This window comes from Balaenoptera physalus, assembly GCF_965194825.1.
Source record: "Balaenoptera physalus genome assembly, chromosome: 3".
Lineage (NCBI taxonomy): Eukaryota > Metazoa > Chordata > Mammalia > Artiodactyla > Balaenopteridae > Balaenoptera > Balaenoptera physalus.
The window spans coordinates 115,290,147-115,307,661 of record NC_138890.1 but is presented as its reverse complement, the minus strand read 5'-3'; the positions used below and the strand labels follow the sequence as shown (position 1 = coordinate 115,307,661).

Below are 17,515 nucleotides of genomic sequence, written 5' to 3'. Positions count from 1 at the left end.
CCGAGGCACTCACCAAAGCACCGAGCCCCGCAAGGAATACATCAAGGAACAGTCCCTTCAGGCTGTCCAAAGGGCAGCCCTGGAAAGGCAGGAAGACCCTGGATTCCGGCAATAACAGAACCTCAAATCCAGCTCTGACCCCTTCCAGCTGTGCAGCATGGGCAAATGACTTAACTCTTCTAAGGCTCACTTCTCTATAAAATAGGAATAACACCACCACCTATCTTCCTGGGGTTTCTGTGAGGATTAAAGGGGCCAATGACTGCAAAGTGCTGAGCCAGTGCATGGCACCAAATAGACGGAAGATATGGTGGCCTTCATTGTGATCGTTATTATTATTATAAAATCTACTCTGGCCCCATCCTTTCTGCCACCCTCTGTGTAACTTAGGAACTTAAAGCAGACAACAACAACAGCAACAAAACTAACCACCACTCAGAGGAAATGAAAAACAACAACAGAGTCACAGCGCCCCCTGACACGCATAACAATTTGATACTTGAAGGATGCCACGAGGATGTCAATAGGAAAGATCTTTATGGACCAACTTCTGCATGCAACACACAGCATCAGGCACCATCACAGAAATAATCACACCTTTCCTACTAACAGTTAATGTTTATTGTGATGGCTCCCTCCAGAACTTACAGGAAATAAAACATAGTATCTGGATTGGCCCTTCTGGACATGTTATGGTTTCGATGCTTTCGATCTCAATTATCCACGCAACTGGATTTTAAAAAATGTGTTTGTGGGTCTGTGCAGCCCCATCATTCCATTGCCTCATATTAAGTTCCCAGCCAGAGATTCCTTCTCACCCTGCTCTTTGCAAAAGGCCCCAAGAACAGCTCTTTACATTTACCCAGATCGCATTCCAGCCTGTTAGATTTGTCTCATTATTCTCGACTCTCGGCTTCTCCTGGATCCCAACTTGGTTGTCCACTGTACTCATGCTCAACCACAGTTCTTATGGCATCTGGAATGTGAATATGGCTTTGGCAGCTTCCTCCAAGTCACACCACTAGAAAGTGGAACATGGGCAGGAAGCTAGACAAGATGTTAACTCAAACGGGGACATGCCCCCAAACTCTTAAGTCTTACATGATTCCATCGAAGACTCCACCAGTTGGTGCACACTTGCCATGTTTACTCCTCCACTCCTTGTCACCCTGAATGAGCTAGTCTTTCTCAGCTCCCTTGCAACTATGTCTGTGGGCTGCATAGGAGGAAAGCTGGGCCAGGGAGCTGGGAAGTGGTTGAGGACCATAGCGTGAGCATAGAGCATCCCAAGGTGAAGTGTGTGTGTGTGTGTATGTGTGTGTGTGCACGTGCAAAGGGGGGGGGGTTGTTTTAGAAACAAGAGGGTGGTGGAAATGAGACCAGTGAAAATCTATTCTGGAGAACATTAAGCTAATGGACTTCAGAGCATCCAGTCTGTGGAGGGAGATAAATTGGAAACGTTTGAGAGATTAAATAATTCAGGGCTGAGCCTGCCCGCCACACTGTCTGTTCCTAAGTGGCTGGTGGTCCCCAGGCTCTATCAGATAACACATCTTCATCAGTTGGCTTCCAAGCAGAGTTAGCCCCATGAAGCTGTCTTTCTTTTAAAAGGTGCCCTTGCCAGCTCCCCTGGGACACAGGCACATGAAGTGGCACTTTCTCTTCAATAACCTGTCATCAAAGAGGCATCTCTCCCATTACCTCTGGGGAGAGGTAAGTGCTTCATCCCAGCAGGAGGCAAAGCCCAGCGCTCTGGGCACAGATCTGCTGTCCAGAACTCAGGGCTGTCCCCAACCCCACCTGAACAATGGGAGGAGATGAGTCTTCTTTACAAGGCCTTACACATATTTGAGAAACCTGAGGAAAGGCCTTTCAAGAAGGTGCTGGAGGGGCGGAGAAGCCAGTAATTTGGGTCCTCTTCCCTAATCTTCAGAGGTGATCTTGCACAAGGCAAAGAAACATAATAAAGTGAATCCAAGAATTGAGGGGATGAGAACAAAATAAACTTATTTCCACCTTTTCTCCTACATACTTAAAAAACATCTTATTATGAAAAATTTCAAACACACACAAGAGTAAACTGACTAGTATAACAAGCACCAGGGTACCCAACTCCAGCAATTATCTGCCTGTGGCCAATCTTCTTCCACCTTTACCTGCTTCCCCCTCCTCCCCACATTGTGTCAAAGGAAATCCCAGCCATCATAAAATTCGCCTGTAAATATTTCAGTATATATTTCTAAAAGACAAGGTTTCTTCAAAAAAACATAATTGTAATACCATCATCACATTAATAGTGATTTAATGGGCAGAGATGAGCAATGTTTCCTAGAACATTAACAGTAATTCTCTAATAGCTTCACATATCCAGTACTGCGGTCTGAATCTTTATGTCTTTTCGAAATTCGTACATTGAGATCCTAACCCCCAAAGATGACGGTATTAGGAAGCGGGGCCTTTGGGAGGTGCTTAAGTCATGAGGGTGGAGCCTTCATGAATGGGATTAGTGCCCTCATAAAAGAGGCTCCAGAGATATCCCTTCTCCTTTCACCTTGTAGGGCACAGGGAGAAGTCATGGCTGTGAATCAGGAAGTGGGCCCTCACCAGGCTGTGACCCCGTTAATACCTTGAACTTGGACTTCCGAGCCTCTAGAACTGTGGAAAATAAATTTCTGTTGTTTATAAGCCACCCAGGCTGTGGTATTTTGTTATAGCAGCCTGAATGGACTAAGATATCCAATTAGCGTTCAAATGTCTGACTCTGTGTGTTTTTTTTAAGTAATTAATTTTTAAAAATTTTTATTGGAGTATAGTTGCTTTAAAATGTGTTAATTTCTAGTGTACAGCAAAGTGAATCAGCTATACGTACACATATATCCCCTCTTTTTTGGATTTCCTTCCCATTTAGGTCACCACAGAGCACTGAGTAGAGTGCCTTGAGCTATACAGTAGGTTCTCATTAGTTCTCATTGATACACATAGTATCAATAGTGTATCTATGTCAATCCCAATCTCCCAATTCACCCCTCCCCCCCTTTTTCCCCCCTTGATGTCCATACGTTTGTTCTCTACGTCTGTGTCTCTATTTCTGCTTTGCAAATAAGATCATCTATACCGTTTTTCTAGATTCCACGTATATCCACATGGTTTTTACAACACTTTTCTGATGAGGCCTGCATCACCTCCAGGGTGGCCGGGAGGACACCATCCTAGCGCACATCCTTGTGTGCGTAGCTGGCACGGGGTACATGCTCGCAGAGCACATCCTGTACTGGGTGGAGGGAAATTCATTTCATGTTGCATTTACATCCCCCAGCACAGAGGAGCACTCCCATTCAAGCACTTCCCTGATTTCCGGAGCCACAGGCAGCTTCAGAAAGCCAAATACTTTGGAAGGCCACCAGGGACCAATCTCACTCCGCCTTCAGGACAGCTCAGTACTCAATCAGCTGACACCTCCGTCCTGTTTGCAGTGTCACTGGACGGACTCTGGCCCCCTTGTCCAGTCCCTCCCTGCTGGGGCTGATGTCCTGGCTGACACTTCTGTTGGATGTGGAGTGATGGGGGGCAGCACGTAGAAAGGCATAAATATTAGCTATTCCACTTGCCCTCCTTTTGACTTTCTTAACTAGTCAAGAGCTAAAATGTTAATGAGTGCTAAAGGTGTCCATCTTAAGTAACAGATTTGTAATAAGATGTGTAAATTACAAACTATGTTCCAGGTAAATTACAAATGGATTTGCAATAAGACTGTGTAAATTACAAGCAATGTGCTGGGAGGGGACACAAGGATGAATGGACAGACATTCAGGTCCCTGTCTTTGAGAGGTTTGGCATCTAACAAAAAATATACATGAATTAGCCTGCCATGATGGGCTAGAGGTGCTGAGTGGTCGTGGAGGAAGGAGCAATTAGGACTTAATTCTGCCAGGAAAGGAGGTGGTGGTGCTGCCTGGGAAAGCTTTACCGAGGAAGGTTACGTCTGAACTGAAGGATTAGCCAGATTTTACCAGGCAGAGGAAGGCAAGAAAGGGCAGTCAAGGCAAAAGGAAAAGCATGAGGAAAAGCGCAGAGGCAGGAAAGCATGTGGCGTATTTGGGGGGGACAGGAGGAACACGGCATTGCTGAGCAGTGGGAGGGAGGGTCAGGAAATGGGGCTGGACCCCGTGGCTGGGCCTCACCCGGGCAGGGCCTCCACAGTGTGGACATGAGCCCAGCTCTATTCTGCAGCAGCACTGGGGTCTCACTGAGCAGTGCTAACCAGGCAAGCAACTCTTATGGAGAGGATTTCAGGCCCACCTCCAGCCAGCAGGAGAAGCATCTGGTGACAGACCTTTCGGCACATACTGTGGGTGACTCTCTCGCGTGTCTACACCGAGGGCCGGTCCCATGGAGGAGCTGGAACAAGTGAGGAACAAACAAGGACACAGATGATCTGGAGCATGTCTGGGGAGGAGGGTAGGGGCTGTCAGGTCTGGCTCAGCTCCAGAGTCAGCAGCACTTGTTGCCCTTCAGCTGCAGCTGCGAGATCCATGCTGCGGTCAGGCTGAGGCAGGCCAGAGCCCCAAACCAGGCCTGACACCAGGCAGGCGCAACCCTGCAGCTGTTTGGGACAAAGCATTTAGCCACACTTGCTGCCTGTAGGCTTTCAGCCCTGGGCTCCTGCTCTGATAACCATGTCCTGGTAACCTGCCCATGAGACCTGGGGCCTGCCTTGCTCTGCCCACAGCAGGCCTGTAGGCCTGGCCCTGAACCACATCCCATCGACGTACTTCTTAAGCTCCAGGCCCACTTGCCTGGTTCTGTGATTCCAGCTGATCCGGGGACCGCCGGTCTCAGAGAGGAATCGGTGCGGCTGAATGTTGGCAGAAGATGTAGACTGTAAAAGCAGGGTTCATCTCTGGCCTATCCCCCTCCCTCCACTGAGAAACCTCAGTCTAGTGATGCAGCATGGCGAGCTTTCTCCTCGACCCCTGGATTAGGCAGACAGTAGTCCATCTGCTATCCCAGAAGAAAAGGCGCTGCACCCCAGCTTACCCTTAGCAAACTTGCCCTCCTAATCTCTATTCACTTCTCCAACTTCCTGTCAGCCCTATGCCTCATTGCCCCCAGCCCTTGCAGATCTCCCTACTGAGGCAGAATGAATGTTAACCTGTCTGTCCTTCAAGTGCTCAGAGTAGGACAGTTATTTCTCTTTTGGAGACAGATGCAGACAGAGCCTGCTATACAGGAAGTCAGGACAGGAGGGGAAATAAGAATGGAAGTGATCCCATTTATGTCCCAAACCAGATCTCTGATCCCATGAATTTCTAGTACCATTGGTACAAGGATTCTGGGGAGAACTCAGTTGTGAAAAGACAGAAACAGTATAGTGAAAACTCTCCTTGCTTTGAACTGAAAAATGAAGTGGGTGCCTGTGAGTTATTTGTTTCTCATTTGCTTTGGAAAGAGATTGTCTACAGAATTTGGAAACCTACATTCCATTTCAGAAAGCAGACCCAGATTTCTGCCGACAGTCAGTTTGGCGGGGGCGGGGGTGGATTTTGTCTGTTTTTGCCACGTGAGCTCATGTTCTGGGGGACGCACTCTGCTGTTCTAATTCTAGACACCAACAGAGCTGTACCTTCAATCACGCAACTGTAATTAGCATGGAATGAATGGCTTTTAAGCTTTTATTGAGGACGCATTTTCAGAAAACACAGAGCTTCCTTCTGCAAACGGTCAGGGCCACCAGGGACTCCATTAGTTAAACATCTTCAACCAGGATCTGTACTCGGCCTTCCTGTGCTTTGAGAGTTTCAGGAACTTTCAACCACCAAACCCTCCCATGTTCCACTGCACCAGAAAATGATCGTGGTTGGATTTCTCTCAAGCTCTCAAAGGCTTTGAATCTTTGACCTACTGTTAATGTACTTAAACTTCTTGCTATGCAGATGGCTTTATACCATAATAACAACTTAGCAATACAAGAAAAGTCAGGTAAATTTCTGTGGAAAATTCAGGTCCTGAAGGGTCAGGTTCAATTTAAGGTTTGGAGCAAGTGTCTGGATCTGTGGGTGTGATAAGCTGAGGGCTCTCCCTTCTTACGGGGCAGCAAGAGCACAGAAGCAGAAGGATAGTTGACACTTAGCATGCGCTGCCAGCCATTGTTATTTTAGGTTTCATCTGTCCAGCTAGACTGCACATTTCCTGAGGTTGGCATCCATATATTTTTGCCTTGCCCACACTTCCTCGCAGAGTGAGGCAACGGGTATTCATATTTGTTGATTTAATAATGGAGGGCACACATTGATAAGGCTAAACTTTTAGGGGGTGGCTCTTTTGGTTAGTGGGATTCTATTCTGGGTAATGAAACTGCATCCCTTATTCCCTCCCTAAGAACCCAAGTTCTACCAAGAAGACACGGTGAAACTAGTAATATAAACTAGTGGGACCTTGAAATTCATCCTAGGAGGCCACTAAAGAGTTAATTCAGTTCTTATAAGAGAATTATGAGGCAAGGCTATAAGAATTACACACAATGGATTTATAACACAATAAGATTTTTTTAAAGGACAAAAGTAGTGACTGGGGACGTTTCAGATGAAGAAATAACTATGTTAACTTCACTGCTTTTTAAACATTTGCATCTGTGAATTGCAGAGGCTCAACATAAAGCAGATTGCCTATATCCACTGAAAGTCATTCTGGCATGAGAAATTTCTCTTGCATAAAGCAAAACAGATGTGTGAGAAGGAAAAGCAAACTCTCTTATGGGTGTATCAACGTTCGGAATTATATAGTTATCTCAGGAACTGCATATTGTGTGAAGCAATGAGTACAGAATCTTGACCATACTATGTCCCTAAAAACGCAATATAAAAAGCAGAAACTTAATATCTGGAAAATAGTAATTAATGCATATGAAAAACCTAACAGTGTATTCACACTTCATCCACAATTTTTTTTTAAACTGGAAGGATATCAGCCAACTGAACTAAACCTGCACCGGAGATTAAACATTCAGAAGTTTTGGCCAAGTACTGCCCGGAAGATGTGAATTGAGATCCACTTAACTGTTCAAGCAATTAGAAAAAGTGCCACATCCTTGTGAGCAGGAAAGAGTACACCAGGGGCCTATGCGTGTGTGTCTACATATTGGGATCCACAAGCTCATCAATTTGGAGATAGGAAAGGGCTCAAAGGCTGCCCCACTCGAGGTATGTGTCAGAATTTACAGAGCAGTAGACAAGTGCTCTGCTGTCTGCTAGGTCCTGGGAAGTGCACAGAAGAATCACAAACAAGAGCACAGGCACCAAGCCAGGAAGGAAAGCATAGTGTTCTGGGGGGCGCCCACCTGGCCTGAGAGAAAAGTAGAAAAGTATTTATAGTGAGGAGGAGAAGAGAGAGCAGACCAACTCCTTAATGAACAACCAATGTGAAACCAGGCTGGGAAAGCTGTTCAAGGAAACTTCAAATATGATCTACGTGTTTAAAAAAAAAAAAAAAATATATATATATATATACACACACACATATATGCATACACATATATATGTACTAGATTGGGAATGGCAATATAACAGTCAAGATCAATTTGGTAGAAATTAATGCTAATATGATTAAAGTAATCCCAAATATTTGATATGGTCACATTCTAGAAGCAAAGTCACAGGAACAGTTTTTTTCAAATACACACACACACAAAATATCACTCACACAACATAGCATTAGCTGCAGCTAAGGCTCAGAATTGTCCTGGGCACAAATGAATATAATAATTGATGATGGTGATAAAAAAAAGTTTACAAATTATGAGTGTATATCTAAAGAATAAATAAATGTATTTCCACTAATAGTTTTTCTATTCATGCAGTTATACATATGAAACTTTAGATACAGTCTCTAGCAGAAGCCACACAACATTTATTTATCACTTTAAAAAAGCCACAGCAATGATTTGTACTCTAAATAATAGTCATGCAATACTGTACAAATACCTACTTTTCTCATTTTGTGTTTATTGTGAGTATCAGCAAAAGAGAGAGCGCTCTTCATTTCCTTCTGATTTTACTAAATATATTTTCTGAAATTGTGTTCTGATATTCAAAATTACTTGACCATGATGAAGAGTGGCCCCTGCTTGCCGCAACTAGAGAAAGCCCTCGCACGAAACGAAGACCCAACACAGCCAAAAATAAATAAATAAATAAATAAAAAATCTTTCCCTCTACTTTATTTATTTATTTTTTAATATTTTATTTATTTATTTATTTATTTATTTATTTATGGCTGTGTTGGGTCTTCGTTTCTGTGCGAGGGCTTTCTCCAGCCGTGGCAAGCGGGGGCCACTCTTCATCGCGGTGCGCGGGCCTCTCACTATTGCGGCCTCTCTTGTTGCGGAGCACAGGCTCCAGACACGCAGGCTCAGCAATTGTGGCTCACGGGCCCAGTCGCTCCGCGGCATGTGGGATCCTCCCAGACCAGGGCGCGAACCCGTGTCCCCTGCACTGGCAGGCAGACCCTCAACCACTGCGCCACCAGGGAAGCCCTCCCTCTACTTTAAAAAAAAAAAAAAATTACTTGAGTGAGAAAGAATTATAAAACACAAGTATCAAACACTCTTCAGTAAAAACACTTGGGATTTTTAAATCCATTTAAAAAGAATGAACTCCAAATATGGGTTGTATGAATAAACAGTCTCCACATTGCAAAAGGTTGATAGCGTGTCTTCACATCTAATTGTGTGACCACTTCCTTTATTTCACTGATTGGCAGTATAGTTTGAGATGTCTGTTGGCCTGCCACTTCCGAAGGAACATATAAAGAACAAACGAAATACACGGAATAAAAAGTTCATTTTTTTTTTTTTTTTTAAAAAGTTCATTTTTAATGAAAGGCTCTGGCATCTGAATTTAATAATCAGATGCCATTTGGAATCCATATTGTTTTTCAACATTAGAGACACTTAAACAAATCAGGCTGTAATTATACATAACTCATGCATATATTTAAACACTGATTAATCTCTCTTTTTTTTTTTTAAAACATCTTTATTGGAGCTTAATTGCTTTACAATGTTGTATTAGTTTCTGCTGTAAAACAAAGTGAATCAGCTATATGTATACATATATCCCCATATCTCCTCCCTCTTGCGACTCCCTCCCACCCTCTCTATCCCACCCCTCTAGGTGGTCACAAAGCACCGAGCTGATTTCCCTGTGCTATGTGGCTGCTTCCCACTAGCTATCTATTTTACATTTGGTAGTGTATATATGTCAATGCTACTCTCTCACTTCGTCCCAGCTTCCCCTTCCCCGCACCCCGTGTCCTCAAGTCCATTCTCTATGTCTGAGTCTTTATTCTGATTAATCTCTCTTTAGATGTACACATGCAACCTCTTATGAAGGATTCTTAAAAGCAACCTCATAAGGAAGAAGAATGAGGTTGTGGTTCAAGAGGGATCACCAGTGATGCAATGAGTAGATACCAGTTCAAGTTGCTTTGAGCTGTCTGTCACTGCATGAAATCGCAGTGCCTTTATTCATCTGTTTTCCCCACCTGAAATGGCTTCTCCCTTCTTTTAAAAGTCCAGTTGAAATCCAATCTCTTTTCTGAAGTCTCCTGAGAACTCTACTTAGGAATATTCTTCTTCTCCCCATATAACATCTCACTATTATCTGTCTTCTCTATTACTCATCTAGCTCTTCAGCATCCACTGAAATATATCTACATTTTATTTCCCTGACTCATTACATGCTCTTTGCAGACAGGGAACTCTGGGTTATACTCTTTCCATCCCTACAGCAACCTTTCTCAGTGTTATCCTTGTATCACTAGAACTGCCTGAGTGTTTGACCACACCATAGCTTCAGAGATCCTGCAGCTATATGGAGAGAGGGCCCAGGAAGCTGCATTTTTAACATGCTGCCCAGGTGAGTTTTATGCACTCTAAAGATTGAGGACCACTATATACAAGGACTACATATAAGAACTAGGAGAGTGCTCTGAACATAATCAGTACCAAGAAATATCTGTTGAATATACAAAGGCACCCCAAAACCCCATACTAAACCAAACCAAACCAAAACAACAACAGCAAAAGCAAACAGACAAACCAAACAAAAAAAGTGTGAAATTAAAAGGCATTAGGCTTAATTTTATGTCTATAAGCTTAATCACAACGCAATTATCTTTTCATGAAGTTGACTGAACATGAAGTGTTATTTTAAAGAAAATGCTTATTTTCTAGTATTATGGTTGCTGAACAGGGCAAACCATGTTTCCTAAACTTTTAATTAGGAGGTCTTATGGTCACCTCCCTTTCCCCTCTTTGCCTTTCCCTACTAGCTTTCCCCAAGAATTTTTTCCTTGGCTTTCCTTCTTGTCTCCAATGCTCCTTCCCTGCTTTTTGTCCAAGAGATTGATTACTTTTCACCCATTTCACTGTGACTCACAAGCTCAAGATAAGGAGAGAGCAGGTGCAAAGAACAGGGCTCTACAAGTTTACAGAGTACGTTATTCAAATTAGAACAAGACACCCTTTCTGTGCCAGGAAGCATAACTTGGCAGATGGAGGACAGGTTGTGCCCTTGTGCAGTTAGCAACCTGAGAAACTGTGCATGGCAGCCTGTCAAAAAAGGGGAAGGAAAGCATCTGAGCCTACTATCCTTGTTCCCACATTTTCCTGAAGAGAGCTTCTCTAGAGCTCCATTTTTACCTGACTTTACTCTTTTTGCTCAGGTCCAGATGCTATTAAGTAATAAGGAAAGTTCCAAACATTATTCATTTGAGTGCTCAGAAGAAAGCTGCATGTAACATATTATTGTGAAACTAGCGTGAAGCACTTGCTTTTTTTTTTTTTTTTTTTTAATTTGGCCAAGCTGCGCGGCATGTGGGATCTTAGTTCCCCGACCCAGGGATCGAACCTGTGCCCCCTGCAGTGGAAGCACAGCGTCTTAACCACTGGACTGCTAGGGAAGTCCCAGCACTTGCTTTTTATTTCCACAGAGGAATGAACAAAGGGAAAAGAGTTTACAGGTTGGGAAAAGGTAAAGAACTTTAGCCTTATGAAGGAGACTGAGGAATTCTTATCTCTGGAGATGGTTTGAAATAATATAGGGAATGATCCATCTTTGGTAGTTTATGGTTGATCTGAGCAAGGTAGCCTCCTAGGACCCGTTCTTCTCCATGAAGGCCCTTTCCCTATAATGTGAAGCTTCTGGTCCCTGCCTCTGCTGCCATTTCTGCTGGAGCCCCCTGAGGCCTTGAGGCCCCTTTCAGAACCACAACCTTGGTTCTGAAGTCCCTGCTTCTCAGGGCCTGAGTTACCCCCTAGAGTAGAAAGTTGGTGGTGGCTGCAATAGCAGAAGGTACTCAGGCAGGTCTGTAAAATATATAAAAGTACTTTCCTGAAGATATGTAGATTTCTCAGGGTACAAATTTGATCAGGACAGCATATCCAGTCTAGGAGATATCTCAGAATCTCACTAGCCTGTGGACTCCTAAATGGCAGGGACCCCACATTCTCCTTCATTATTCTAATGCTTAACAGTGCCTCGCAAAGAAACTTCTCAGCAAAAATGCTTACTGATGAAAGGAGCTGAATTCCTCCTCTGATTCTGCCTCCAAAAGTCCTTCTCTGTTTGGCTCCTGGAGGATATTTCCTTCCTTGTGTCGCTCACCATCCCCCACCACCACCCTCAGTCACGGGTTTTTGGGGCCCTAGGCCCTGGATCTCCAGGTGTTATTTCAAGGTCAGATGGAACCACACGCTGGGCAGCTGTGGTTGGCTGAATTCTCAGCCCCATGACCTTCACTCCCCGGTGTTACTCCTGTGATTATGCGACTTACATGGCAAAAGGTACTCTGCAGATGTGATGAAGGTTACAAATCAGTGACCTCAAGATAGGAAGATTATCTGGGCAGCCTAACCTAATCACAAGCCTTTTAAAAACAGACATTTCGGGCTTCCCTGGTGGCGCAGTGGTTGAGAGTCTGCCTGCTAATGCAGGGGACACGGGTTCGAGCCCTGGTCCGGGAGGATCCCACATGCCGCGGAGCAGCTAGGCCCGTGAGCCACAACTACTGAGCCTGCGCGTCTGGAGCCTGTGCTCCGCAACAAGAGAGGCCACGATAGTGAGCGGCCCGCGCACTGCGATGAAGAGTGGCCCCCGCTTGCTGCAACTAGAGAAAGCCCTCGCACAGAAACGAAGACCCAACACAGAAATAAATAAATAAATGAATGAATGAATGAATAAATGAGTTCCTTTAAAAAACAAAAAACAAAAAAAACCCAGACATTTCTCTGGCTCACAGCAGAAGAGACATCAGACATTCCAGACCTGAGAGGGATTCGACAAGAGGAAGATTCTTTCTGGCTCTGGGGTAACAGGGCAAAGATGTGAGAATGGGCTCTAGAAGCTGGGAACAGCCCTGCGGGGAGACCAGGGACCTCAGTCCTACAACTACAAGCAACCGAATTCTGCCAACGACTTAGAGAGCCTGGGAGCAGTTTCTTCCCCAGAGCCTCCAGGTGCAAGCCCAGCCTGACCCACACCTGGACTGCAGCCTGGTGAGGCCCTAAACAGAGAACCCAGTTGAGCCTGCCCAGACCTCTGACCCTGAGAACTGGAAGATGATAAATGGGTGTTGTTTGAAGCTGGGAAACTCGTGGTCATTTGTTACACAGCAACAGGAAGTGAACCCAGCAGCCCTCTGGGAGTGTCTGGAGCAGCGCTCCACATGCCTCCCGACTCTAGTTGACGTGCTTCTCTACTTGGGGAGATGAAGAATGGGCATTCATAGACCAAAAACAAACTCCAGCTCCAGTTCTTCTTATTGCTGTCTTTGTTCACTGACCCACTCGACCAACTACTTCATTCTCTCCCCTCTTAGCGCTGCCCTCCCCAAACCTGCACATCTGTCAAATCTTCCATTCTGCCCTCTGTCTAGCTGGGCTTGTACTTTACAGTGAAAGCCTCTATGCTCCAGCTCTGTCCTTTATGCACTCAGGACCCCACACGGCTTCAACCTAAGCAATTCGAAATACAAATATAGAACTTTTTTCTTTTTGCAAATTATGTGCAGTGCCTTTTATTTTAAAATTGGTTGGCAAACAACCAAGACCAATATCTGAACAATAACTTTTGTGGAATAGAAAGACAAAAAAAACCCACTATGACTGGGATGGGGTAAGTTAAAATGGGGGAGGCAAAAGATGCGTCTGAGCTATCCATGAAGATGGGTTTGGACATGGCTCTTTTAAAAACTTCATTGTCCCTTTGCAATCTTTTCAAGTTAAAAAAAAAAAAAAAGTCACCTCTGTCTTCTTGTAGTGGTTTACAGATCTACACAGATGTGGAGCAATGCAGTGGATGTGCCTTTAAGAATTAGATAATGTGACTTGCATAAAATGGTCTTGAACGGAAATGAGTCAAAGTAAGATCCTTGACATACCACCAGGGCTGCTGAGACTTGAGTATTTGGGGCAAAGACAGCCACCATCCTGGATGTTTTTACTGAGTCTTGAGATAAATATCTGAGATTAAAAACTCCTACGTCTAAGGTTCAGGGGCCTTACCCAAACTACATGGCGCTGGGCAGACCGGCACTCTAGAATCTAGTTCTCTAGACGACACTTCATCCTTTCTTTCCGGAATCCTACCTCCCTTGTGTTTAAATCGAAAGAATTCATCAAACAAAGCTGCTTGTATTTCTAAGAGAGAGGGGAAACGATTTTCAAGTGCCTTGCTTGATCCCCTGTCATAACTAATCCCCTCTTTCTCCTTAAGCAACTTGGCTCAGTCCTCTTTTTAGGGCTAACTGTATTCTGCCTTGCATTCTAAGTGGCCATTTATACATGCTCTTCACCCACAGCTCCCTCCAGCTCCTCGGGGCAGGGCCAGGTCCCCGTTATCTTTGTCCCTCTCAGGGTCTGCCCAGGGACCATTCAGTCCTTGCTCAAGGAGTCCACTTAGAGCACTGAACTGGATTTATAGTGGAGCTTTGCTTAGCTGTCAGCTTTCAGGTAGGGGCTTAAGGTTCCTTGATCCAGAGAAACAAGGGCCAGGCGGCAGCTGCACTCAGCCCACTCCCGGAGACCCTTCACAGGAGGGAAGGGCTCACAGCCCCAGGAGGTGCAAAGCACGAAGCGGGGGAAGGAAGGAGGCTCCAGATGCAGGGGAGGGCGAGCCAATCTCATTTCCCACCTGGTCCAGCAGCAGGCCGGCTTGCTCTATAATTTGATCTTCTCTCTGCCTTGGCCAAGGCCAAGTGCATTCCCTGTAGAGCAAGTGTGAAACAATGCAGTTGCTGTTTCAAAGCAGAAAAAAAAGAGTGGTGGTGGGAAGATGTGAGGAAAGCATTTTTCCTGATTTATTTTTTTAAATCTATGTGGTGGAAGAAGCAGTCATGAAGATCAAATATGCAGTAAATTCAGAACCGTGAAGGGAAAACATTTTCTATTGTCCTTTAAAATCTTTGACACTTTATCTAATCACTTATTCAGTCACTCAGCAGACTCAGCATATACCCTGATTAGGGCGTGTCTCACTTTGTGCAGCTGGTGTCTGTGCTTGTCCCCTAGACCAGAGGGTCTCCAGGGCAGGGACCTTCTCAGTCCATCTTCACATCCCCAGTGGCTAGCACGGTTCCTGGAGGGCAGCCGGCACGCTTCCAGGAGAAGGGAGATGAGCCCAGATGAATGTCACGGAAAGGCCAAGTCACCTCATCCCGAAAAGGAGCCAATGGATTTGGAAATTAGGAGGCTACTGGTGACCTAGAGGGTATTTGAGGGAGAAGGCAGATTGCAGTTGGGTAAAAAGTAAATGGGAGAAACACTCACTAATGGGCACAAATAAGCGTGTTTTAAAAAACTCATCTAAATGTACATTGTTACACGACTGGTGAAAGAAACTACAGAATACTATACAGCAGTTAAAAGAATACAGTAGAGTCATATTAGCGTTTTGCAACCTCGGCGTTATTGACACTTGGGCTGAATAATTCTTTGTTTTCGGGGCTGCCTGTGTATTGTAGGATGTTTAACAGCATCCCTGGCCTCTACCTACTAGATGCCAGAGCATCTCTGCTCAGGCTGTGACCATCAAAAATGTCTCTAGAAATTGCCCCCATTTGAAGACCACTGCTTTATACGTACTGACCTGGAAAGATCTCCAAGGTAGATCATTGGGTACCAAAAAAAAAAAAAAATGTGGCAAAGAAGTACATTTTATGATATCATTTATGTAAAAAAAGTACTATATATACACACATACATAATTTCCATAAATCCATATTATATAAGTACGTACATCTTCAGTGGTCTAGAAGGACAAAACTGCTAGCAGTGGTCATGTCTGGGGAGGGGCCTGGGGCTGGAGGAGTCACAGTAAATGTTGGCTTTATTTGTACTGCTTGTGTTTTTAAAACATGAAAATATACTTTATGTTAAAATTAAAGAGTTTGTAAATGAATGGAAATAGAAGATATGGAGAAAGTACATGCACGTTACTCCTTGACAAAGTTTAAAGATGAAGAGAAAGTTGGCTAGAATGAGGCAGAATTAAAGGCAGGAATTTTTAGGATGTGGGAAAATTGAGCACTGCTGACTTCGGTCAAGTTACAATTTTGTATAAAGCATTATGGGGGGGGGGTAACTTCTAGAATGCTTCCACTTATTAGCTTAAGATTTCAATAATGCTTTGCCAGCAATGACTTTCCCACTACAGTTAAATATGCATGAAATGATAGAATTTCTCTTTCTGTTTTTCCACCGCATGTTTCTTTAATTTGTGTTTCTTTGGTGTGTGTACAGCTTTCTGTAAGTAAAGTGCTGATGCCATTATGGAAACTGTCACTCTTCAGAGTTGGAAAGACCTGAGAATAAAAGCTGACTTTGACTTGTGTTTGGTCTGGCATGGCTGGGGATACTGCAGGAGTGTATTTGTTTTTCATTAATTTGTTTGTCATTTTCCTCCATGATCTATGGAACATTTATTTCCCCTGAAGCAAATGTCAGAGGTTTCTCTTGGTTCTGCTGGGGTAATGAATTGTTGAGAAAAAGAAATTTTTCTTATACGCTATTTGATTGTGGAAGGAGACATTTTGTGACCTTTTGCTATTTTACAGTGATAATGAATTTCCTGACACACATGGAAACTTTGGGCTTTTTTATTAAAATAATAAAGTTTGAGGAATAACTTTGACCGGGACCTTTGTAGAATTAATCAAATACAGATTTTGGAAAATTGATGAATTTGGTCTTTACAGAGACATTCTAATTTATTCCTGTCACCAAGGCAGTACACAGATCTATACCACATAGAAACATCAAACAATTAACTACAGACCCAAGTCCCAGAACAGAGATTTAGGCGTGTTTGGTGCGAGGAGGTATATATAGGCTCAGGGACTGTCAGCCTGATCACACTGTTGCTTTGTTTCCTTTTCCTTTGTTCCTTTTTTTTTTTAAATTGCAAAAGTATTAGTACAACTTGTAAAAAAAATTTGGCCTATACCGAACAGAATGAGAAAGATAATAAAAATCATCCATAATCTCACTCTCCAAAGCTAGTGGACCATCATAACATTTTGGCGTATCCCTTCTAATCCTATTTTGATGCCTATATTTCGTGTACAATTGAGATGATACTGAATATAAAATTTTATATTCTGTGTTTTTTCTCTTAAATATGCATTTAAGGTTTTGTTTCTCATCTCTAAACACTTAAAGAAAAACTATACTGAGTCCTCTTAGGATGTTCCAAACAAAGGCATCAACTCATGGGGAAAAAAAAGAATAGGTTTTCTTCTTCACAATATGATAGGAATATCAGATTCTACCATTTTTCCCTCTAAATGTGGTAAGTGATGATATGTTTTTCAGATGCTCTGAAATTATAGACATGTCTTTGTTTTTAGTTTTGAGAGGTGATAAGAGAAAACGAACCTGCTGAGTCCAGGATGCATGACAAGCTCACACGACGACACTAGGTGAGGATACTCTGTGTTCCTTGGAGGCAGAGTGACAGAGTGACAGGGTTCCCAGCCCCTGTTTTGACCAGCCACATGGATGCATGCATGTCCAAACCCACACCAGAGTAACCTCTCAGTCATTTACAAAGGCATGAGCACGGGGCATCTTCTTTTCCACACAGCACCCTTAGCCACTGAGTTTCTCCACATAGTCTCTTGGGGGGTTCACTGGAGTTTCTCTGTACTCATCCCCAATAGTCTGTAAGATCAGAGCAATACCTAGAAGGAGTCAGAACCCACAACCAAGGCAGGGTCTCAGAGAATCTGGGTGAAAGAAGTTGGCTACCCCATTCTTGACTTGGGAACCACTTCCTGGGTGGTATATGCTCAGCTTACTACCATTTTTTGGAAGCTTGGGTTTTCTTCCTGAATGTTGACAGAATGAGAACATCAGGAACAAAGGGGAAAAGGAACCAAGTTTCTGAGATAAGTTCTAAAATCTTCACGCTTCACTGGCTTGAATGTATTCTGAATTTTTTTCATCAAACACCAGATTACT

The 17,515-nt window shown here is 43.8% G+C and overlaps 1 protein-coding gene and 1 long non-coding RNA gene across 3 annotated transcripts in view; both read right to left on the bottom strand.

The window, feature by feature from the left end:
* LOC309659055 overlaps positions 1-17,515 on the bottom strand; it is a 430,937-nt gene that overhangs the window by 41,246 nt on the left and 372,176 nt on the right. The gene's annotated exons all lie outside the window — the stretch shown is intronic.
* Positions 1-17,515, bottom strand: part of ARSB (arylsulfatase B) — a 200,537-nt gene that overhangs the window by 41,246 nt on the left and 141,776 nt on the right. The window contains exon 7 of one of the 2 annotated variants that reach the window (XM_082458123.1): positions 12,252-17,215. The exons of the other annotated variant lie outside the window; for it this stretch is intronic. Coding sequence (XP_082314249.1) covers positions 17,202-17,215 — 14 coding nt within the window. The 3' untranslated portion in view covers positions 12,252-17,201. Of the gene's footprint in view, positions 1-12,251; positions 17,216-17,515 lie in introns of those variants that run through there. 2 annotated transcript variants of the gene reach the window in all.